Raw genomic sequence first — 25,118 nt, 5'->3', positions numbered from 1 at the left:
CTGGACGTGCCTGGAACACCTCCCTAGGGAGGCGCTGAAGGTCACAGACCGATGATGACAGGAAGACCACATAATCTGCAAAAAGCAACAATGAAATCCCCAGCCCACCGAACCGCAATCCTTCCCCACCCAGAAGACGCCTCGATAGCCTGTCCATGAATATCACAAACAGGATTGGTGACAAAGCGCAGCTCAACACATTAATTTATGTAACAAAATTCACTGAAAGTATCCATTTTATATTATCGTTATGTTAGCTAGCCAGCATTTTATCCATAAAAAAAAAACTTTGAAAGCAGCTGATTCAATGTTATGCCAGCAGTCAGCACCGCTAACTTGGTCATGTCGGTTGTAAAAGCGAATTTGTCCCGATCCTTTTCACCAAGTTTCATGTCTCCCAATGGAGCACTCTAGCGCCACCAATGGGTCAAAGTTGGAGGTGTGTTTACACATTTTTTAAGTACCGTTGGAATCCCTGGATCAAGCCGAGTTCAACTCTCTGATATCAATTTCAGGTTATGTAGATTTAATGCAATTTCTGGTTTTATCAAAAAGCTTAGAAATTCTTTACAGGCCACGAATTTTGTAAAATGTTCCCCAAAATTAGCAGACATTAAGATCAAACCAAGCCTCACAAAAGGTATCACATCGATTTGATTTTTGAAACGAATTGTCCGGTAAAGCCAATCAAAATCAGCAGCAGAGCCGCCAAACAGGAAGTTGCATCATATCTCAACAACTCTGAGAAATCAACATCAAATTTGGTACGTCGACTCTGAACCCTCTTCTGAGAATGTCCCAAATTTGTTGGTGTAATTTTTGAAGATGGCAGCCACTGGGAGTGGCTGAAGGAAGCAAAAATGCATTTTGGCTAAAAACAGCTTTTGGCTAAAATTTGCTTGTCTTAAGTGATTCCTTTGTCTCTTGATATCGTGGGAAATCTCAAGTCTGACACATGTTAAAGTGTGATAGTAGTCAAATTGAATAGTATTTCATTGAAAGGTGTAAAAACGTTTCACAGGCCACACATTTTATCCAATGTTCCCCAAAATTGGCACAGATGATCTTCTGACCAAGCCTTACGAAATGTATCAAACATAGTTTAGATTTTTTAAACCATCTGCCTGTTAGAGCCAATCAAAATCAGCCAGTTAACTGTCAAACAGGATGTTGGGTTGTATCTCAGAAAATATTTGATGCATTCACACCAAGCTTGGCATATCGACTCAGAACCCCGTTTTGAGGATGTCTGAAATGTGTTGAGTCATTTGACCTGCTTGGCCCCCTCATTGCAGCTTGCTACTATATTTTAGTATGTTTTCATAGCACACAAATGAGTCTCTCAATGAAAGTATAATTTCATAAGTGATTCGCATTCATTGGCTAGACTGTGGCGGCCCGCCACACGGTGCTTTAGCAAAGCATCTCTCACTCCCAGTCAGTCACCTCCTCTGTCCCGCCGTAAGTGTGCGTCTTTACTCTTAATATTTTGAAATCTAAATGATCAGCAACACATGTATACCTTTTAATCTATGCAATCTTCATAAATAATAAGTATGCATACTTATTTAAAATATACTGTAATATCAATTGTAAAATTTAAGTTAAAAAAACGACCCATCTGCAACCGACGCAAGCACACCTCACAATATACCCAGAAATGGTACCCTCTCTAGTTCAAATATGAAAGGGCATTAGAACTGTTCTTTTGAAGCCCATAAAAATCAAATGTCAGAAATCAGGGTGCATAGTTTACCATTAGATGTTTTTTAGTTATACTGTAAGTACATACATGCTCTAATCAATTTTGTATTTCCACCATGTGTGAACTGCGATAAACTGTCTTGTTTACCAAATTGTAGGTGTGACGTTCATTTCATCACCATATGACCAATGTGTTTGATAAAACATTTTACACGCCAACATTTTGGCTTCAATTTTGCTCTCAAAGTGCACCACATTTTCATTCACTTTAAAACAGAAGGCACGGTTCCAACCATGTAATACTCAGAATTACAAATGACTAGTGCCTGTCCTGTAGCTACATTTATGGAGGTAACCCTTTAACATTTATCAAGCATTGACTAAAGCCTTGCCATTATTAATGTTATAATGTTTAGTAGTGTTGTTAAACCTGACATGACACAGATAAAACTTTTAAATGCGCTAAAATGACTTTGAAAGGTTACTGATTTGACTGCAAAATAAATAGTGAACAGTAACACAATTGTTACTTATACTTATACTTATAATTGTGTTAATATGCCAATGATCTGCTACATAATCAATTATCTGTGAAGAAAATGCAGAAGGTAGCATTCTCAAACTTACTTCATCAAGAAATTAATGTTTGAAAGAGTACTCACTTTAAGTGTCTGGAAGTGAGCAAGGGTCTCTTGCTCATATCCCAGTGGGTCTAATGCTCTCATAAGAAGGATAATGGTCAGCAAACACCCTGCAAAGGAGAGATGGAGAGATTGATCATTTATATCAATGCCTATACAGTCTAAACAACAGGATTCCTGACTATAACTACAAGAGATAAACCCAAACTAAATCCTTGGACATTCAGACGGTTCCTGGAACAAATAGGAAAGTATTTACTTACAGCCCAATTCCCAAAAAGTTGGGACATTGTGTAAAATCAAATAAAAATCAAATAATTTGCAATCTCATGAACCCATGTTATTCACAATAGAACATAGAAAACATATCAAATGTTTAAACTGTTAAGCTGCCCATTCGATACCTTCATGCCATCTGAAATGCAGGTTTCTGAACTGATCGCTGATAACAAGGCGGTTGGTCCCTCTCTTCTTGAAGTACGGAAGACACAGCATCCATGGTTTCCCAAAATAATTTCTATTTGTCTAACCACTGAACAGTTTTCCCACATTGCCTCAGTCCATTTTAAATTAGCTTTAGCCCAGAGAAGATGGAAGTGTTTCTGATCATGTTCACATGTTCTTCTTTGCATGATAGAGCTCTAACCTGAGCTCATCTGTTATTATGTCTATAATGAGGTGACCAGCACAGTCACCAGCTCTCCACCCTATTGAGCTGTTGTTGGAGCAGATTGACCATACAGTATGGTACGTCAGTAATGCCCATCATGCAAATACAACTTGTGAGACGTTCTTCAGGAAAAATCAGGTATTGGGTAAAATGTCTTTGTTTCTCTTTGATTACTTCAATAAATGACAACTAGAGTACCAAAGCAGTGACAATTTCTTAAAGGCTGCAAGGGAAGCTCGGGTTCCCCTAAAATGTCAAAAGATTAATGGTCAAATATTTACTATTGTGTTAACATTTTAAATGTGTTAAAACACGTTCATCTCGAAGACGAGTTTGTTCAGATACATAGGTTGACTGACTCAATTTCCTTCTCATACATTCCCGTAGCGTCACAGTGCATTTCCCTGTTGAAGTCCAGCATCCATGGACTTAAATTGGGCTGCTTTGAAACTATATGGTCATTGGATAAATACTGCGATTATGTCCCGCCCACGGATGCTCAGTGGCTCTGGGGGTAAATGGAGGAGTGGGCTGGCCTAGATGCCGGGCTTCTGCGTGATGATTGGAGGGTCAAAAGACTGCATCTCCTTTTGATTGACAGAGATTTTGCACTATAAAAAGTCACCGAAGCTATTCGAGCTCAGTCCCATCGCGGATTTTGCAACCTATTTCTTGGTATTTGCTTGGCGAAATTGCTAGCCAATTTTCATCATACATTTCATATAATTATACACCACATTCCAGTTTAACCTTCCCACATTTCCTTCGAGTTTAATATTGTTTCGTTAGATCGTTCATTCATTCATACAGTAGGCTAGGCTAGTGTCGTAGGGGTGAACTAGCCAGTGAAGTAGCAAAATAAATGGAAAATGTATATGATGTAGGCCGAAAATGAGCTTCCCTTATTTGAAAGACCAGCAGCCGCCACTGTACCAAAGGTCTGCTGTATTTCTGCAAATGGAGGATTTAAGTAGGCAATGTTCTTGAAAAGCACTTTGTCATATTTGCTTAAATAAACTTAACATCCTGATTGCCACCACAAAATCTAAAGGTTTGACAGTAAAATGTAATAAATCTGATATGTGGGGATCGCAGGACTGTAATAAACATGACCAATCATGAAGGTTGGGCCAGCACTAATGATTGGACGACATTTGGATGAAATGCAATGATTGGACAGGCTACCTGTCTGTCTGTCTGTGGAGTGGATTTTAAGGGAGGGGGTGGGATATTTTGGTTTGAATCCTTCAAACTCAAGCTAAAATTGCATTAGCAAAACTTGCCTATCCTGCCTTTAAACTAATTTAATATAACCTAACCCATGGAAAACAAGGTCATTTCTAAGTGATCCCAAACTTCAGAATAGTTGCCTGTTTTGTCATTTCCTTTAAATTACTAAGTATATTGACTGTGTCCACTTTCCATGTTTTACGGAACAAAATGAAAGGACATTTAGTGAAACCGCAAATACAAAAAATACAAATACTTCGCAAGAACCAACTAAATCACAATAATTATTTGTATTTATTTGAAAAGGGTATCAATACTGTGGGTATGAGTAAAACAATGTTATAGATAACTAACATAAGTGTTTCAACATTTGTCAGTTTTTAATTGTCTTTCACGTCACATTTATAATTGGTGATATTCTGTTGGCTGGCTGATTTGGCTTTAACTTAGAGCTGAAACTCCACATATGAATTCTGTGCTCTAAGTTGTGTTTACATTAGAACCGAGAGGGGTAATTTTCACCCAGTGAAGAGAAAAGATAATGGTATCTTCGCACTCGATCAATTTCCAGGACCCTGCTTTCTCGACTTTTCCTAGATGTGTATTTTATCAACCAGTATTTTTTTATTTTCAAAATCCCAGCGGGAAAAGCGAATTTAAGGCTATTTCACTCCTGCTTACTGTTAAAAAATTACAATTTTTATAGTACAAAGTGGCCCGGGGCCCATTAAATATTAACTATGTATAGGTTTAATTGACTTCACTCTTGGTTTGATTTGTATTCAATAATAAACCAAATCCACTTACTGTTTAACAAGCAAAAACCTTGTCAAATACAATTACATGATAAAATGGGATCATCACAAAGACTTTTATTAAACGTTTATGTAAACCTGCTGTATCCATACTGTATCAAGACACCGAACAGGCTGATAATTCATGGACCAAATCAAGCTGTGACAAGAAAAACATTTCAAGGATCAAGTCAGGCTTTTTAATAATAATAAAAAAGACCAATAGTAGGATTTTACTTTAAATTAATAAAAAATTAATTATATATAAATCATTCAATCAATAAAAACGGGGTGATTAAATAAATGCATTGTGACATCTGTGGACTTGTCTAATTGCAAAGAAAAAAAAGGGCAACTTTTTATTCTTTCTGGAAGTTGATGCTGTATGTCTGAGGCCATGTCCGCGATACGGTGACTCACAGTGTCGTTTGAGAGTGGGATGGTCAGCAGCTTTTTTGCAGCGGCCTCTCCGATTAGCTCACGGCACATATCAACAGCGGCAGGCAGAACCAACTACTCCGCTATGGTGAATGCTTTCTTACTCTGTGCTACACGTCTGGCTACGAGGTAGCTGGCTTTCAATGCACATTTAGAGTTGCTTGTCAGTGACACGACAGACCTTTTCTGCATCTGCAGCCCACTTTCCTTCCTCTTAAAATATTCCACGAGCATCGGGTGCTTGGTCTCTAGATGCCGCTGTAGTTTTGAGGGCTTGAGGGCCACACTCCACACACTGGGCTTTTGGCACTGCCTCTGTTCCTCCATTTACGAAACCGTATTTAATGAAGTCGAGATTGTATTTTCCGCAAAAACTTTGTCTTTTGGGTGGGGGTGTCGGCAGGACGTTCGTCTTCATTTTTTCTTTTTAAAAACTTCTCAATTTCTTCTCTGTGTATTGGCGCTTTTTAAACAACTGATTGCATTACTGCCTCCACATGGTCGAAAGCTGCACGCAGTCTCGCGGCCCTTGCGGCCCACAGGTGCAAAACTGAAAGTTTTTTTCGGCCCTCTAGGGGGCGCTGGCGGCCCAAGTTTGGGTCGCAGCCCTATGCTTAAGAATCACAGGCTTAGAGGATGCGCTTCTAAAAATGGCTCAGCACTTGTAGTGTTAATGTATTGAGCAATTTACTGTAAAGAACTGGTAATCGGGGTAAAATCTTTCAAAACGTTAAACAAAAAGCCCTATCATTGTTTTGTGGTGCTTCAATTTTAGATAAAGTGGATGATTTGTTGTTGTTCAGAATCAAATGTTATTGTACTCTTTCGCAATAGAGAAAGAGTATTGCCGGAAATCAAAACAAAAGATTCCTGGGGTCTGTCCACCTATTAAAAGAGACTGAATTACTGATCTAAATGTTATGTTAGTTACTGCTCCAGATAATTGGACTGTATCTTTATTAATCTGTTTATATGCTAATCCTCTTCATGTAATGATAGTGTATGTTTATGACAATTGGAAAGTGGAAGAGTTTTGCATATTTCTCTGTCTGATGATTTAAACCAATAGATCTCCTGGCCATGCAGTATAAAAGAGGGTACATTTAATTAGTTTGATGTTAGTTTGCGGAGATCCGTATATTATATCTTGTCTGTGTTACCGGCAAATTTTTCCAAGTTAAAGAATGCCACGCTTGGGCAATTCATGCTTGGACTCAGCCGAGTTGTGATAGACCTGACATTAATGTGACATGAATGGACAAAATTAAAGGGGTCATTGATTGCAGAACCGAATTTACCTTGTCACAGTTGAATAACGACAGTTCAGTGGGTAAAATGGACATACAGTGAACCCCAAAGTCCATTGATACCTCTTTCCTATGCAAATCTCACAATTAAAAAATGTAGCTGTAAAACGGTAGGTTTTGAAAAAGCCACCAAACTGCCGTCAGTTTGGTGGCTCCACCTTTTTTGGCTCTGGTCTGTACCTTTGTCACGCCTCAAAATTTGCTGCGCGCTGCTCTGTGTACTTCCACGGAATTACAAAGAAGAATGTTTTTCAAGGATATTGAAAATGGACTACGGTCGTAAATGCAGTGTTCCAGCCTGTACAGGGAATGCTGACACTTTTCAGAGTCTTCCCAAGGAACCAAACACTCGACGGGCTGTGATGTTTGTCTATGAGAAGATCCCTGTGCAGTTCGACCCTCAATTACACATTTGCTCGAACCATTTCACAGAGGACAGTTTTGAAAACCTGGGACAATGTAAAGCAGGATTTGCTATGAAGCTGTTGCTGAAAAGAGGTGCTCTTCCGACCTTATGTTCATCACAACCGCAAGCTGTAGTATGATGTTGTCGCTAACAGTTATTAGCAATGCTAAGGTATCCTGCCTGTATCTAGCATCGGTAGAATGTGTGATGATTTAGTTTATTGGCAATGGGGCTAACGTTATTTCATGTTCCTGACTGTTTCATTGAAATAAATAACCTGTGTTGTCATGTAAATCTACAATTCAAGATGCATGTTTGTCCAGATCTATTTGTCAGCAAGATAGCTAGAGCTAACTGAAGCTGAGTTGAATCACGATAGTTTGTTTGCTAAGCTGTAGTGCTAACGTTACCCACCTAAGTTGATCCTGTTTGCTTTGACAACAAAAGTGGAAACAACTAACGTAATAATTTCAAATGATATCGAGTCAATCTGTTAAAAACCGTGTTGTGTAGACACAATAGATTTATTTGTACGTTTTTATTTCAAGTCTCCACCTTCGATGTTTCAGTGTGTTGCGTCTTTGCTCCGCAGCTTCACTCGTTGTAAACCAACCAATCAGCGCGCAGCTCATCTATATATTCATGAGCATACCATAAAAGGAGAAAACCTAGCGTTTCATTCTGGGGCTATTTCACAGGATGCATATGGGCTCATAGAACAGCACCCGGGCCATTTTCAGCCAAACCAATGTTACATACCCTATTCGGAGACCTTAATAGGATTACGCTCTCAACGAAGGCAGTCGCATTTTCTTTCCCTCTCCTCCCCCTGACCTTCCCTGCTTGCTTCCCTGCTTGGCTTCTATCGTATTGTCTAGTTATTCACGGAGAAATGCTCTGAAGTTTCAATCATTTGGATAGTTTTTGAAGATATTACTCAAAATCAAATACTACAAAAAGGAACAACCTAAGAGGACTGAAGCCCAAGGAGAACAGAAGTATTTTGGGCTGCCCTCCAAGACTGACCACAGGCAAGCAAACTTAAGCTTGTTCCCTGTAGAACTATGGCTTGTAATGACTGCAAACAACTTACTCAGAGGATAGTCGAACTGGAGCTAAGAGTCAGAACCCTCTTAGATATCAGAGAGACCGAAGACTTTATAGATTCCATGCTACCTAGCCCGGAGGCTAAGCTACCTGCCAATGAGCCACCCTTGGAATCAGCTTTCTCTCCACCGGCCGTTGGACCGGATGAGTCATGGCCTGCTCTCAGCGCTAAACCAAAGAGGCCCCGCTTCTACCTTCATCAGAGATGGGACTGTCACCAAGGATAAACAGCAAAACAAGCAAGGCAGAAACTCTTCCCGCATCACCTCTCCTCCTGTCACACTCAGAAACAGTTTCGAACCACTGGGAACTTTCTCTCCCTTGTGTGTGGAATCCAAGGCGAAGAGGCACAGGAGTGCTAGCCACGCAGCTAACAAACATGAAGGGCCCAGATCGCCGACACACCATGACGGTAGCTACTACACACATGCAAATCCAACACATCATCGTCTTCTGCGACCGGGAGTCCCCCATTTCACTCCAAGCCCCTCTCGGACCACTCGGGGCGCTGTTCGACCCCCTATCAAGCCTAATCAGACAACAATATCACAGGATTATCAAGATCCAAGGTATGCTAAGACTACCCACAGCCCATCAACACTTAGAGGAGCTAACACTGCTAGCACTATAGAATCTACTGCTAGCACTAACGCAGTGTCTAACCTTGGCCTAGCACAAGGTCCTATCATTGCTAACCCAAATAAGATAAGAACTGGCCCCGCAGCTACTGACAAGGCAAACACAACACCACATATGGCCACTATCTTGATTGGAGATGCCATGACAGCACATGTTAAACTGGCAAAGACAGAAAATATTTGTCTTAGCAACACATCTGTCGAGGAACTGTCGTCAGAAGTACAAACAATCCTCAACAATAAACCAAACAACCCTAAGATTATCATCCACACTGGCTCGTTTGATATCCTACACAAGAAAACTGGCACTGAGATACTTAAAAAACATTTCACCCAGCTACTGAACACACTCAACAGATATCAAGATGTATTCATCAGTGGACCGATTGCATGCTTTCGCAGAGGAAAAGAAGCCTTCAGTCGACTACTATCTTTCAACACATGGTTGGCATCTGTCTGTCTGACACACAAACTGAGATTTATCGACAACTTCAATGTGTTCTGGAACCGTTTTCAAGCTGACGGACTCCACCCAAACCGTAGAGGATCTCGACTACTAACAGCAAATATCAATCACGTGCTCCTGACCACAAATCAAGCTTCTCTCCCTATCCCTGTTGTGTCTAAGCTGACTGACGCATCCCAAACAACCTCCCATGGAACAGAACAGAACATTCAAACAGCCTCCTGCAAGGACATGGGCCCTGCACCCCCCGGATGAATTCCCTTGTGATGGAACAGCTCAGTGACAGAGACTTTCCCAAAGAAAAGCTACGCTAGGACAGCCACCATGCTATTTCATTGGACATACCGGTCATCATCACAAACAGAAAATGGCATGGTAAAATGCATGGTTACAAACCTGAAACTAGTGTTAGAAGTCACAGAACTATCCATATTCTTCCAACAGATTTATCCATCCCTGTTTTATCTGTTAATACCCCACAGATGAAACTGGCCCTTCTAAGGGCCAGTTAGATCACTAAATAACAAAACATTTCTAGTTAATGATCTGGTCAAAGAAAACAACTTAGACTGCATCTGTCTAACAGAAACCTGGCTAAACAATGACACGGCAACAGCAACTTTGATAGAAGCGTGTCCGCCCGATTACAGCTTTCACCAAGTTTCTAGGACATCAAAAAAAGGTGGAGGAGTCGCAGCTATTTTCTCCTCTAAACTGTTGTTCAAAATCACTGAGCTAGGTGAATTCACATCGTATGAATATCTTGCTATAGAGCTCAAAACCGAATCAATACTTTTTGTTATTATATATCGGCCACCCAAGCACTCGCCAATATTCATACAAGAATTCTCTGAACTATTATCACTATGTGTCACTAGATATGACAAAGTAGTTTTAAACGGAGACTTAAATATCCAAGTAAATAAAAAAGCAGACCCAAGAACTATTGAGCTCTTAAATCTCCTTGACAGTTTCAATCTAACTCAACACATAACAGACCCAACACACCGACACGGAAACACACTAGATCTAGTGATAACAACTGGACTAAATATCAATAATATTTCAATAACTGATCTACCCCTCTCAGACCATCACTATATACTTTTTAATGTGGAAATTATCCTAACAAAAACCAAAAAAGAATTCTTAGTCCATAGAAGATATTTAGACGATACAGCTATGATGAAATTTTCTGAACAATTTGCTCTATATGAGCCGACTAACCATGATTGCTCTCTGAATGAAATGGTAGAGAACCTCAATGATGCACTATTATCTGTGTTAGACTCTGTTGCACCACTGAAAACCAAAAAGAAGTGCACAAGCAGAACCTCCCCATGGCTGAGAAATAAAAATGTTAGTGAAACAAAAAGAAAATGCCGTGCAGCAGAGAGAAAATGTAGGAAAACAAAGATCACTATCCACTACAATATCTACAAAGATACACTAACCACCTATAACAAAACCATCCGTCTAGCAAGGAAAGAATATTTCTCCAAGATTATTGCAGAAAATGCCAGAAATTCCAGAGTTCTTTTCTCCACCATTGACCAGCTGCTAAACACTGTCCCTGCTCCACCTCCATCCTCAGTAGTTAAATGTGAAGAGCTTGCTTTGTTCTTCAAGAACAAAATAACTTTGATCAGAGCTAGTATTATTAATAGTGTGGTCGAAACTGACATCAGTAGATTCTGCAACATAACCATGAGCACATTTACCTGTATCACACTTAGTGAACTTTCCAAAATTGTCAGCGAATCTAACTCCACAACCTCAGATATTGATCCTATACCCACAACATTCTTTAAGCGAGTGTTTGATAGTGTCTCAGGTCCGGTGCTAGAGATTATAAACACATCCCTTAGAACTGGCGTCTTCCCAGATGCCTTCAAAACAGCTGTTGTAAAGCCCCTATTAAAGAAACCCAAATTGGATAACAGTCTACTTGCAAATTACAGACCAATATCAAACCTTCCATTTATTAGTAAAGTACTGGAAAAGATAGTTTTAGTCCAATTAAATTCTTTTCTTGAAGAAAATAACATCCTGGAAGTCTCGCAGTCAGGTTTCAGGAAATATCACAGTACTGAAACTGCTCTCACCAAAATAATTAGCGACCTCAGACTAAACTCTGATGCAAATAAAGTCTCTATCCTTATCCTGTTAGATCTCAGTGCAGCATTTGATACAATTGATCACAACATCCTAATCAATAGACTGGAAAAGCTTATTGGGTTCACGGATAGTGTATTGAACTGGATGAAATCATATATCACAGGAAGGAAGTTTTATGTTAGTTTAGGTGACCATAGGTCCAAGAAACATGAGAACTGCTACGGGGTTGCTCAAGGAAGCTGCTTAGGTCCATTACTTTTTTCTCTTTATATGTTACCACTCGGCGACATAATCAGAGAACATAACATAGATTTCCATAGCTATGCGGATGACACACAACTATATATATCCACTGAACCCAACGATGCAACGGCCATCAATTCCATTACCAACTGCCTGTTGGCAATAAACAAATGGATGAACGCTAACTTTCTTAAATTAAATGAAGACAAAACCGAAGTTCTACTATGTGGCCCCAAATCCAAAAGAGAGATGCTTATTAAGAATCTTGGAGGTTTAATCCCCTGTCTTAAACCAGAGGTGACGAGTCTCGGTGTAATCCTGGACTCAGATTTGAATTTCAACTCTCACATTAATAAAGTGACCAAAACAGCTTTCTTTCACCTGAGGAATATAGCAAAGGTACGACCATTCATAAACCAAAATGATGCAGAAAAGTTAATTCATGCTTTTATATCCAGCCGGCTGGACTACTGTAACGCACTTTTCACTGGTATTCCCAAGAAAACCACTGAAAGACTACAGCTCATTCAAAATTCTGCAGCTAGATTATTAACCAAAACTAAAAGGAGAGAACACATTAGTCCTGTCCTAGCTACTTTACACTGGCTCCCTGTTACCTTCAGAATTGACTTTAAGGTCCTTTACCTCACATACAAAGCTCTACATGGACAAGGACCTAGCTACATTGCTAACTCCTTTATAAACTACACACCAGCTAGAACACTGCGATCATCAAATGCAGGCCTATTAGAGGTCACCAGAAGCAGTCATAAGAAGATTGGTGATTCGGCCTTTGTCAATTACGCCCCAAAACTATGGAACAAATTACCCATAAATATTAGGGAAGCAAACACTCTAGACATTTTTAAAAGACAGCTTAAAACCTACCTTTTTACCGAAGCATTCAAGTAATTTTATCTCAAAGGGGTTTTCCTACTTTTATTAATTATATTATTGTTACTTTTAAGATGCATGTTTAAAGTTGGTTTCTCTCTTGAACAGAGATCTTATTGGGATTTTTATTTTTGTTTGAATTGTTTATCACTTGTATTATTGTTTTTATTGATTTTATGTAAAGCACCTTGAGCTGCAATTCTTGTATGAAATGTGCTATATAAATAAAGTCTTACTTACTTACTAATAAGGAACAGTGTGAAATACCCCCAAAAAACAGTCAATCACCCCTTTAAAGCTTGAAACAATATTCATTGAGATGCTATAAATAATCTGTAACATGTTTCATGGATGCCTATGTATGCCCTTTTCAAATCAAGAGCTACCAAAAAATTGGCAAACAATACTACCACTTACATTTATTCTGAGGCTCCAATTCCTGCAGCTGATTGCAGGACTGCAGCTCAGACTGCAATACAGATGTCTTCTCTACTGACAGCTCACTTCTACTGAGAAAAAACCCCAGTTTATTTTCAGGACATAAACAGACAAGAATTCATACCATACTTATTGAGAACACTGTGCTCCTTGGAACAGTCAAAGCCTTAGAAATTATTGTTAATCATTGCCCTCCCCCTCACATATATGCAACATTACGCTGTGGCGCCCACTTGCGAACACTCACAATTTGACACTACTCCTTAGAGGGTTAAGAGAGTTCCTTGGAATTCATGGCTTGGGAATTGTCCTGACAGTAGTAATTGTAGGACATTATATACACAGGTGTGTTGCTTCATAAACGTAATGTCCAATCAATTCAATTTGGAGGTCAACTACAATCAAGTTCTAGACCCTTCAAGTATAAACAAAGCAAACAGGATACTTCTGACCAAAAAGAGTCTGAATACTTATGTAAGAGATTCAAGTTTTGGATTTCACTTTGTTTTAAAGTGATATTAGAAGTAAGTAAATCTACAACACAATCAAATTTTCTAAAAGTGCTTTATGTTTTCTGAAGCCACTGTGAATTAAAAAAAAAAGTATATGCATGCACACGCGCACACACACACACTGGCAATACATATACTGTATATGCACAATCAACACACCTGAAAAGCTCCTGGTCAGTTGCAGAATCTCTACACCAACTCTCAGATCGACCTACAAAACAAAGTGCACTGTCTCAATTGGGTATAGAAAGGGTTGTCTGCAACGCTAAAGTGTAACTCAGGGCAAGCAGGGATACATTTTCAATTGGGGAGACAACATACAGTCAACTCTGGAATTATTTACACCCCTGGTAAAGATGAGCAAAAATGGTTATGAAAATATCACCTTTTGGAAATATAGCTTGATGTCACTGGGGGGAAAAAATCCAACCTTTGTATTTGTGACATGCTCTGGTGAAAAGGGGCGATTGTCGGCCAACTAATTTCTCAGTTTCATAATTTCTCAAGCTTTCAAATGATGTGTCATACATTGAAATCTGAAAATAGTTGAAGAAGATACGCATATTTGAATGTTGATAAACCTGGAAAGCTCTAGCCCAGATATTCAACTTCAAATATTTTTGATCTTTTCACACCTTAAGAGTGAAGAGGTGTGATTGTTTTGTGTTAATCATTAGAAGCTTCGAGTGCCGGTTATTGCACCGTAGTGAAGAAAAGAAAACAGTATTCGCACTCGATCAAATTCCAGGATCCTGCTAACCCTATCCTAGATATGTGTTTTAACATCCAGTATTTTTGTACTGACTACATTGCACTGTATCTGGCCCGATTATGGTTCAAGTTACATGTTAAACTGTTGGTGCAAATTGCATCTTCAGAAAACAGCCTGAAAGATGTATTCACGGTTTACCAGGTCAAACAAAGAAAAATGATCCTGTGCATAATGCAATGCCCGAGATTAGCCTATTCATTCTATTTAGTCCATGGATGTAGGCTAAAACGAACGTATGACAAAAATATACATTGAACACGCAGAAGTCATGCTTGACAGTTGACACAACTACTTCTGTAACATTATATTTAAGGGTACTTGACTCGAGACCAAATCTGCCAATTCACTACTTGATTAGGAGGGGTGATGGGATCGTACTTTGTACAGACTAACACATCCTACATATGAAACATTACAGCTAGTGCCACCGCGCTAGCTTAAGTAGCATAGGAAAAAAACGGCTGCACTGTGATGCAAATCAAATCACATCATGCATTGATGCACATCAATGCATGATGTAATTACAGTTGTAATTATATTGAGTGGCTTCTTCAACACTTTTGTAATATGCAAAAAAATTATACATAATATCGGTATATAATCAAAACAATTGTTTTTAACAAAACCTCTTGCAACATTTATTGGCACCGCTGCATTAAATGCTTTGTACAACCTCTCTTTGTTAATAAAACAATAATATTTTCAGAAATCTCTCCAGTGGTGCTGAGGGTTTATCATTATTATGTACTTAGATACATTGTTCTTGTCGCACCATACTGGTAAAGTAATAGTCCTGGAATTACTGACTTCCATTAAACAGGTTAAGTAACAAAATTGAAACTAATATTTATTATTTCAAGACAAACGAGTCCATCCCATTGGACTGAGGAACCAGTTTATTTATAAAAAAGGTATTGTGTTTTTGTATATACTAATCTATTGTTGAATATATAACTTTATATCTTTGTTAAAAATACAATATTTAAGGTGTGCCAGTCCCCTGAGTCTTTCACGGACAGAATGGTAGTTCCTGTAGTCCAGGCCTGGACTGGTAATCTGGCATACCAGGCAAATGCCCAGTGGGCTGACGCACTTGGGGTCGATATGATATTGAATATATAAATCTTTATATTTTTTTATATAAACTTAAAATTGGCCAACGACCAGCCCATAAAGCAGGGACAGCGGCCCATTGGTTAATTTTCCATACTGACACTGGGCTGTCCCAATCACATCTCTTTACAGGCTCCACCCCTCCGTCCGACTGATTGTGGTGGGCCGGTCTGAGAAAAAATGCCAGGGCAATTTTTTTTGTCCCAGTCCAGCACTAACTAAACACGTAACTAAAAAAAGTAAAGTAATTTGGAGGAAATAAGGTAATTTTTTACTTTGGCTCTCAGACAACATGGAACAAGAGCTAAATCTTCAGATAAGGTTCAGCTCACAGGACAACAATTGTGAGCAGCAACTGCGGGAAATATTAAACAAAGGTCACAAAAAACAAGAACGTAAGAAAATGAAGCAAAGATCACCTGTATACAGAGCACAATCTCTGTGTATGTGTTTTTCAGTCCAATGCACAGTCAGATTATGTTCATTACTAATGTCCCTGATAGTCCCTGGAGGAAGCACGCAGATCTGATTGTGGGTGAAGGTTCAGAACAAAAACGACAGAAAGACTCTGCTTTATGCGCTGACCGTGACTATATATTTACACACAAGACAGATTCGGACTGCATCAATATATTAAAGTCTGTCTCACCATGTCTCTCAAAAGTCCATATGTTTCCTATCTAAATACAGTAGAGATTAGGGCTGTCCCCGACTAAGATTTTCTTTGGTCGACCAAGACTCGACTAAAACGTCTGAAAATCGACTAATCAAAATTTGAAACGCTTTTTTTTTTTTTTCACAAAAAAAAAAACGTACAAACATTTTCCCGATCTGACTCAATGGCTGCTGGACATTGCAGATTCAGCCACTAATAGCCTACTAATAATAAGTATCACCAGTCCTGTTGTAACCGAATGTCGATGGTATTTAGTATCTCTTACAATGTACTACAAATTACAAATAATGTTTGTTTAACATGCAAATCATAAGAGCGCGCTGATCACTGTCTGAAAACTTGCAGCATGCGAACTTACGTAGAAGCTGAGTGGGGGAACAGTGCAACAGAGAAAGATTTTGTTGTCTTGGCCGGAGAAGATAATGTCATTTGATTTGGATGTGATTCTTATAATAGGCATATTCATTTTTCAACCCAGCGCGTTGGCATGAGCGAGGTAGGGCTAGGCCAACTTACGTTTTTCAGGTGGTAGGCTACATCATATTCAACGTCGAACTATGAAAAATAAACTGTTGTTGGCATAGTTTGCATTCAACGTTTTTCGAGTCACCCCGTACTTTGTAAATGTACTTTAATGAAATGCTGCCATACCACAGATGTATTTGCCATTTTGACTAATAACACCGACAAAGTAGGCTATGGCAGAGTTTGTAGTTCGGCAGCCAATTGTGCTCGTGCCGTGTGCAACATACCAAAACAAAACAAAGCGCAGATTAACGAAAGGGAAAACAGTAACACCTTTTCTTTTAAATTATATATTTTTAGAGTTGCTTTATTTGTCTTAAATAATATAATCTACAATTTCTGTAGAACATTTCGTTAATTCAGCAATGATGACACAAGCGGGAATCAGATCTCACACTGCCATACGGCAGCTCGACTAAAAAAATCTTAGTCGACCAAGAGCATATCGACCAGAAAATCGACTAGTCGACTGAGTGGGGACAGCCCTAGTAGAGATTGTTTAGGTAAGATGTGCACAAGATTTTCACCAATTCTAGAAAGACAAAGTAATGGTAAAACATACACAATGAGTAGCACAAAGGCCAACATTACAGTGATCAACAGCATGGAAACAGATAGTGGTTTGGATTTGTCTCTAAGGGAAAGGATACCCAGACGGGGCTGTGCTTGAAGCGAGGGTGGACGCTTGTCCAGTCCACCTGATGGGGCTGACCATCCAACACCAGTATTAGACCTACAGATAGGGCCTGAGAGGGCAGAGAGGAAGAGCATGGGCACAGCAAACACACAGAGGATGTTGTAGTGTCTACCACTAATAATGATAGGAAATACTCACATTAACTGGTCTGGAGAAAGCCGCAACCACCCGCTCATCCTCACGACTGACAAATATACAACTTATCATGTCCTCACGTTCCGCTGAGAAGGAAACATTGTTAAAACTCACCTACCATGAATTGACAATACATCAATGAAATACAAAAAAATACTGTTTCAGCATACATGGATACAGATACACAGACCTCTGCCGAGCAGCCACCGGTAGTAGAACCAGGCACTCTGGTCGTTCGGGTCAGTAAAGAAGGCATTCTGAACAAGCTCATATTCTGAAAAACATTGCGATTCATATCTATTCAAATACTTGTGTACTTAAGCAGAAAAATTGAATCCTGTGTCATAAAAAGATTATATTTCAAGCCAGAGCAGATTTACAGCTATTGGATTACATTGATAGAACTATCTATAGGACTATGGCAGTCAACAAATATGCATTAATTCATTCCATTCCAAGGCAGATTTGTCAAAATAGTGGTAATGTTAAACAGTGCTGTAAACATGCTGTAAACATATACTGTATTGGTCCGAATATAAGACAGGGGTTTCTTCCTTGAAATAGGTCTGAAAAAGAGGGGTTGTCTTATATTTGGGGTATAGACAGATGGCCCCAAATACCAGTATTTGTAAAACGAATGCACAACTTGCATACAGTGCCATAGGCCTGAAAGATGGAAAGTCAAATATAGTGATCGTCTTGAACTAAGTGGCTCCAAAGTAGGTTTACATTTTCTTATATCCGTCTTATATTCAGACCAATACGCTACATATGTTAAGGCCATATAGCAATATGTTGGTGTAATTTGCATTTAGCAATTAGCTTGAATGCTTCCATCCACAGTTTGATTAGCTACATATAATGTTTAACTTGAAATGAAATTGTAGTAATTTTCACACCATATTATAATAAGTATCAGCAACCAAGATTCTTATCTGATTAAGGCAAGTATCATAAAAGGAAGTTTCTTGTTGAACACATTTTTTGTTCACACAGTAAATTAAACATGCAGAAGCCATAAACAAGCAGTATTGCTCATCAATGTGTGTCTACATTTACAGAGTCCTGCTAATAGATTTAGCAAGATTTTGTACATCTTTAATACAGAACTGGATTATATTAAACGCTACAGTTAAAATTTTTATATGGCAATTAATCACAACATTAATCAGTTTAATAGCAGTGCTATACTTTATTTCATGTTATCACATTTGTTTTGTACAAATAAAACAATATTTTTCTAGCAAGACACAAGCAAGAGCGATGGCTCCATTTGGCTAAATAGCTAGGTAACTAATGTTAGTCTGTGAACTCTTTAAAAAGCAGGCTTTTCATGATTATCTTACATTATTATTAGGATTCCTCCACCAGGAGTTAACCTATTGTTATGTTAATTATTAGGAATCCTCCGCCAGGAGGAAACCTATTGTTATTGTTAGTATTATTAGGATTCCTCCGGTAGGAGGAAACCTATTGTTGTTGATGGTATTCTTAATATTATGCATCTTCTCCTTGCGCCCCAACATCTCAAAAGGTCCCTGGTCAAAATGTTTCTAATTTGGCAAATTGATACTACATCCAAGTGGGTACCCCCACACCAAATATGGGACACAGGCGCCACAGGCCACGCCCTAAAGTCCGATTTTCAAAGTGATGGCATTTCCACCCCATTGTTCCAATTCTTCTGAAATTTGGTGTACAATCCTCATTTTACATGAGGAACAAAAGGACCCATAAGGTCTGCCATGATAGATTTTGCTGTACAGTGAAAACCTACACAAATCTTCTCCTTGTGAACCATAGGTCCAATTGACTATGGTCAGGGCTTTTCATGTGTAGGATACATGTTTTCCTATAGGGTGATCAGGAATAAGGTATGAGATACAAATTGACTGCATAAAGTTTATGTAAATATCCACATTACCTCAATATCTATGTGTCAGTAATGCAAATGCTTTTGACTGATGATTTTACAAACCTAACAGACTTCAAGAGGACATTACTCTGAAGTACCGTGCACACTTTGAAAGATGAATGAATTACAGCTGCTTAAAGTTTGTCCAAAGCTGATCAAAGCTAATACTCTGCCCTTTCTATTCATAAAAACTCAACAGTAGATGTTTATCAGAGAGGATAGAGAGGCTGCCATGCAAACGCATGCTCTTGAGTTCAAATCTCCATTCAGCCTGTTGTTTGCCAAGCATGAATTAATTTTGGGTTTGAGTGTAGTATTTGTAACTGAAGGGTTTGTAGTTCAAATGTTGATGACTGCTTCTGGCTTAAACTTGTTTTTACATTTACTTTGTCAAGAGTTAACTCACCCTAGGAAACCTATTGTTAGTTAGTATTATTATTATTAGGATTCCTCCGTCAGGAGGAAACCTATTGTTATTGTTAGTATTATTATTCTCGTCCCATGGGAGTCAATGGCAGCCCCTAGACCAGTAGCGTAAAAGTTGTGAAATTTGGGCATTAGTAACTACCATACCAAACACACAGGCCACGCCCCAATTTGCCAATTTTCTAAATGATGCCTTTTGCATCCCATTTGTCCCAAAATTCTGAAATTCATTACATATGCCTTATATCCCATGAGGAACAAAAAAGCCTCAAGAACCTATAATGGCCGCCATGCTGGATTTTTCTGTACTATAAAGATGTATCCAAAACGACAACATTCTTATCAAAATGAACCGTAGCTCCGATTGACTTGCAAAACGAAACTGATTTGTAAGACATATGTCTTTGTATAGGGTGATAAGCACTAGAGCCCGACCGATATATCGGCATTTTCCAAACTATCGGTATTTATAATGGACGATAAATGAATATTCATGTTTTTTGTGTTTTTGTTCAAAGGATTTTTATACATTTTATTTATCAGAAACTGCATTAACATTATTTTAGTGAGGAAATAATAACAGGAGTCAGATGGCTGAGCAGTTAGGGAATCGGGCTATTAATCAGAAGGTTGCTGGTTCGATTCCTGGCCATGTCAAATGACGTTGTGTCCTTGGGAAGGCACTTAACCCTACTTGCCTCTGGGAATGTCCCTGTACTTAGTCGCTCTGGATAAGAACTTCTGCTAAAAGTGACTAAATGTAAGCTACAAATAACTACTGTTAGGGAAATCAGTTTGTTTTGTTATGCGTTTCTGGATTAAAAATAAAATAAAAATTATATCGTCCGATATCGGAATATCTGATTTTTTATTCACCAAATATTTGTATCGGTATCGGCCTTAAAAATCCTTTATCGGTCGGGCTCTAATAAGCACTAAGGAATATATTACAAAATGGCCAAATTATTAACATAAGGGTGAATTTGCCCCTGTTGCACATTTATGTAACCATGTCCGTAAATAAGTGCTACATTGACCTAGGGACTTGATCTGTTCCACAAACGAGGAAGACACTACAACATGTTAACATGTGCAAAGGCAACTTCATATCTTAATTTTTTTTTCAAATTAAACGAAATATAACTAAAATAATACTTTTTACATCCTCTAGTCATAAACCAAAACTCAGATTCAATCACAAATTCATATGAAGACTCTTGATAATGTTTAGTACACAGATCTGACAAACAGTGGAATGTAAGAAGCAAGTCGATTTATTATGAATATTTAAAAAAAATTATGCTTGGCTTAATGACCTGCATTGCCTTTGCATGTTGGGCTTCTGTTCAATCACAGATCAGTAAGATTCAATTCTTGTTTTTGTCAAACATAGCAATGTTCTATCTGTTGAGTTTATTTCACTACACTCCGATCATCTATTTCGCCAGATGGTAAGCCACGAAATGTGATAGAATGGTTCATTGACTAGCTAGCCAAGTACACAGCTTGTGCTAGGCTACTATAGAGTTAGCCTAGCTGTAGTCAAACAAGCCTTAGCTATATCGGCTTGTCTGTCCAACAGTAAACAGTGTCAACTGGAAAATTGTAAGTAACTTAGTGAATTTCAGTTGATGTATTTGTCAAACATAGCAATGTTTTAGCTGTTATGTTTATTTCACAACACTCCGATCATCTGTTTTGCCAGACTGTAAGCCACTAAATGAAAGAACAGTTAGCTCTAGGCTAGCTAGCCCGGTACACACAGTAGTAGGGAGGACAAACGTTCTGCTCTCAATGTAATCACAACGGAGAGTTCCAAGCGTCAACAAATGCTAAACTGAACTTATTGCTCATTTAAAATTGTCATAAAAAACACACTTGTGAGATTTAATGTACAATACGATGTACGATGATATTATTAGTACATTTTCTTTCGAAAACAGTAGTCAATTTTCGCTTGTTGACTGAGACGTTGGCATAATTAGCCTCTGTTGGACGACATATACGATAGCGGTCTGTGATACATCCGTTTTCAATCGTTAAAATAATAAACATGGCTCACATATCAATGAACGTTTTATGATTTATTATGAGATAATATTACTAGTAAACAGTTAATGGGTACAATTATCATTATATACCTGTAGTTTTAAGCCAGTGTAGCTCACTGTTATGCTGTACGCGACGCGGTTTAGAGAAACCTAATTCTATTGCTGTTTAGGAAGCCAAACGGCGACAGTAAAATCTCGGCCCTCCCCTTACAAAAATCAAAATTCCCAGATGAGTTTTTCAATTGGTGAATCAACCTGTCACTCAAATTAGAGCCAATCCCTGTGCGAATACCATCTCGTATGTGGCACAGAGGTTTTCCCATTTTAAGACGTCTGTAATGGGCTGAGAGTACTTTGAGCCATTGGCTACTAACCTGAACTTAAATGCCACAGCCTCAATTTGATGTCATTCTGTTCATGAAGGTCTCCTCTACAGGACTGTGAAAACCGCTAACATTTCCCAGCTGGGGTTTTTTTTATTATCGAGCTTAAGTCCGAGGAGTGCCTGTGATTTACTGAATTCTGACAGTAGCTAGCTACCTAGCTTGGAATGCCCACGACAGACTGATGTTATACTGGCTTTGTTTTAGTTTTACAGTGGTTAAGTGGCATGACATGGTTGCGTTTTGACGTTTTTGGTACATTGGGCTTCATATAACATTTGTATTTTGAGTATACTTGTATCTTGCAAGGTTTGCTATAAAAAAAAAAAAGTATGTTCATACTCGGAAAAAGTGACTTTTTTGTGAACTGATCTGCATTATCTTCAATCACCAGCACATAATGAGACAATTATATATCACATAGATTAAACAACAAATTTAGCCAATCCCAAATTTAAGTAGGCTATTGTGTGAAAGGTGGTGGAGGACATTTGGATTTGAATGAGTGACAGTGATCAGCTCAATGTGACTTTCACTGAGCGCATTAGTGAAAGTTTATTTTGGGGTTATTTAGGTGGCTCTTAAAAGAGCCTTTGTTGCTTTTAGGCGGGAGTCTTCACAATATCTTGCTCAGACCTGAGTGGACATTCAACAGAAACATTTTGTTTCCCCTGAAATTTAGGTGAACGCCGTCCCTAAAATAACAATCATCCTTATGATGGATGTTGCTGTTTCGGATGCCAGACATGCCCCTATCAGCCAGAAAGGCGGCTATGCCGGCATTCACACGCCTTCGGGCCCGTTCAATCCCATACACACTGGTACCAGGTACATGGTTCCGATAGACCAGTCGCTGGATTATATCAGAAAATATGATCTTGGTACTGGGGTACTTTTGCAGTAACCATCCAAGATCGTTCCTCATTTGGATCATCAGAGAATACGACGTTTGAGAGGCCAGGTTGTTTCCGCCTAGATGTACGATCATTACGTCGGGACCTGGACCCGGTGTTCTCTGGAGAAGAGGCAGGAGCTGCTCCCATCTCATACCCCTCTTCCCCATCCACTCAATCTGGCACATCAAGCCGAGGGTGGCTGTGTCCCGTGGCCGTGTGGCGGTTAGGTGGCGTTCAAGCCAGTAAATCAGCGAGCTGCCGATCATCCACACGCGTGGCTTTCGAAGGAGTTGGAGTTTGTTTTCCATAATTGTTGGTAAGTAAAGTCTAAAGACAAATGCACTTATATTTAAACCCCCTTCTATTTTTTTTAAAGGGACGAATAACTGCTTACTATTGGTCTATCATAAAAGGGCGGGAACATGTTACAATTTACCACAGTGACAGGGGGGAGGGGCACAAGTGAGTGACAGGGGATATGATCTTATTGGGTATTAATCAGAGTAAACAAACCAATTATATCCAGCTAAGCACCCTCCCCCCTAGCAACACACACAAACACCCCAGCAACACATTGTAACTCATACAAAGATTAAGCCAATCAATTGTTACTGTCCACCCCTCCCCCCGTCAGTGAGGAGTTACTAGTTCAAATCTAATAATTCATTACTGACAGACGACAAGCAAGACAACATGAGCTGCAGCAAAGAGACAAAGAGTGAAGGTAGTATGGTGTTCAGGGAATGTGAGAGATTAGGTGTAGAGTTGCATAATTTATCAGGAGAGAAAGATAAGATCGATATCAAGTTGTTGACCAATAGGGTCTTGTTTGAGATTCACAGGTTTGTATCTTTGATGTAGCACTAGACTAGCTACTGACAGTAGCTAGTCTAGTGCTACCCACTATGTAGGCTAGTCATAAAGAATATTTTACTCTGAGGGAATGTAAGTACACAAAAGAACCACATATGCAGTGGTTTGTGGTTTGTGACATGTTTATGCTATATCTAGCCAATGTATCGGATTTCTTGCTTCATGTCGAAAAGGTGAATTTTGATTGACATATAGCTCTAGTGAGTCTGCGTTGAACATGGTAAAAATTACACAGTGCCCGGCGGCGGTAGCGTAAACAAGGCTGCTGTTGTGATCTTTCTGTGTGTCGGTCAGTCAACTTGACCTAGTTGGCTAGAACTCGGCTGGAATTGTGCTCTTTTTTAATGCATAACATATGCCGTTTGCGCCCAAAATAACATTGATAAATACATAAACTGTGTATGTTAGTCTATACTTTTCAGCAACCAACAGAACAAATTCTCAACTTCCATTCTATCCTTCACCTATCTTGCTCTGCAAACACTAAAACGGCGATAAAAATGTTGTCATAACTTTCACAATCTATAATCTATCTGCTGTTCTACATTGCCCACATAATTAGCTATGTATGTTTCATAAGCGCTACGTTTTCCTCTATCTTGTATTGAAATTGGTTGAAAATTAGGTTTTCTATAAATTATGGTGGACGGAGAAAATTTGGGTAAAAATGGCTGCGTGAAATCTTCTTGATATAGGATGATTTGTGTAACAATTAGTGATGTGTCCTTCGTGAACGATTCGTTCATTTTGAACGAATCCTTACAAGGACTCGGGAGTAACGAGTCCTCTCAAAGAGTTATTTGTTCATTTTCTCGTGGCCGCGCATCGGGACTGTTGCATAGGCTCGTCCAAGTAAACAGAAACTTTGGATCATTTTTCACGTGACCTGCATAGGCTCTGTAGTGGTAGCTAGAGGAAACGCTAGAGGGAATGATTCGTTCATTTCCCGACTCGGTCTTTCTACGAGTCTTTGAATCATTTTTCACGTGACCTGCATAGGCTCTGTAGTGGTAGCTAGAGGAAACGCTAGAGGAAACGAACGATTCGTTC

At 39.0% G+C, this 25,118-nt stretch overlaps 1 protein-coding gene across 5 annotated transcripts in view; it reads right to left on the bottom strand.

Moving 5' to 3' along the window:
• rabggta (Rab geranylgeranyltransferase subunit alpha) overlaps nucleotides 1-25,118 on the bottom strand; it is a 78,684-nt gene that overhangs the window by 6,045 nt on the left and 47,521 nt on the right. For 3 of the 5 annotated variants that reach the window (XR_009928635.1, XM_062452339.1, XM_062452336.1), the window contains exons 7-13: nucleotides 17,715-17,798; nucleotides 17,528-17,610; nucleotides 17,343-17,438; nucleotides 15,911-16,016; nucleotides 13,766-13,817; nucleotides 13,074-13,165; nucleotides 2,367-2,455 (exon numbers count right to left, since the gene is read on the bottom strand). Coding sequence is in view for 4 of the 5 variants with exons in the window: in XM_062452339.1 (XP_062308323.1) it covers nucleotides 2,367-2,455; nucleotides 13,074-13,165; nucleotides 13,766-13,817; nucleotides 15,911-16,016; nucleotides 17,343-17,438; nucleotides 17,528-17,610; nucleotides 17,715-17,798 (602 nt within the window). In the remaining variant the exon portion in view is untranslated. The remainder of the gene's footprint in view (nucleotides 1-2,366; nucleotides 2,456-13,073; nucleotides 13,166-13,765; nucleotides 13,818-15,910; nucleotides 16,017-17,342; nucleotides 17,439-17,527; nucleotides 17,611-17,714; nucleotides 17,799-25,118) is intronic. The other 2 variants (XM_062452337.1, XM_062452338.1) reach the window with 2 other exon arrangements.

This window comes from Osmerus eperlanus, chromosome 26, assembly GCF_963692335.1.
Source record: "Osmerus eperlanus chromosome 26, fOsmEpe2.1, whole genome shotgun sequence".
NCBI lineage: Eukaryota > Metazoa > Chordata > Actinopteri > Osmeriformes > Osmeridae > Osmerus > Osmerus eperlanus.
This window is presented reverse-complemented; position numbering and strand designations above follow the sequence as displayed.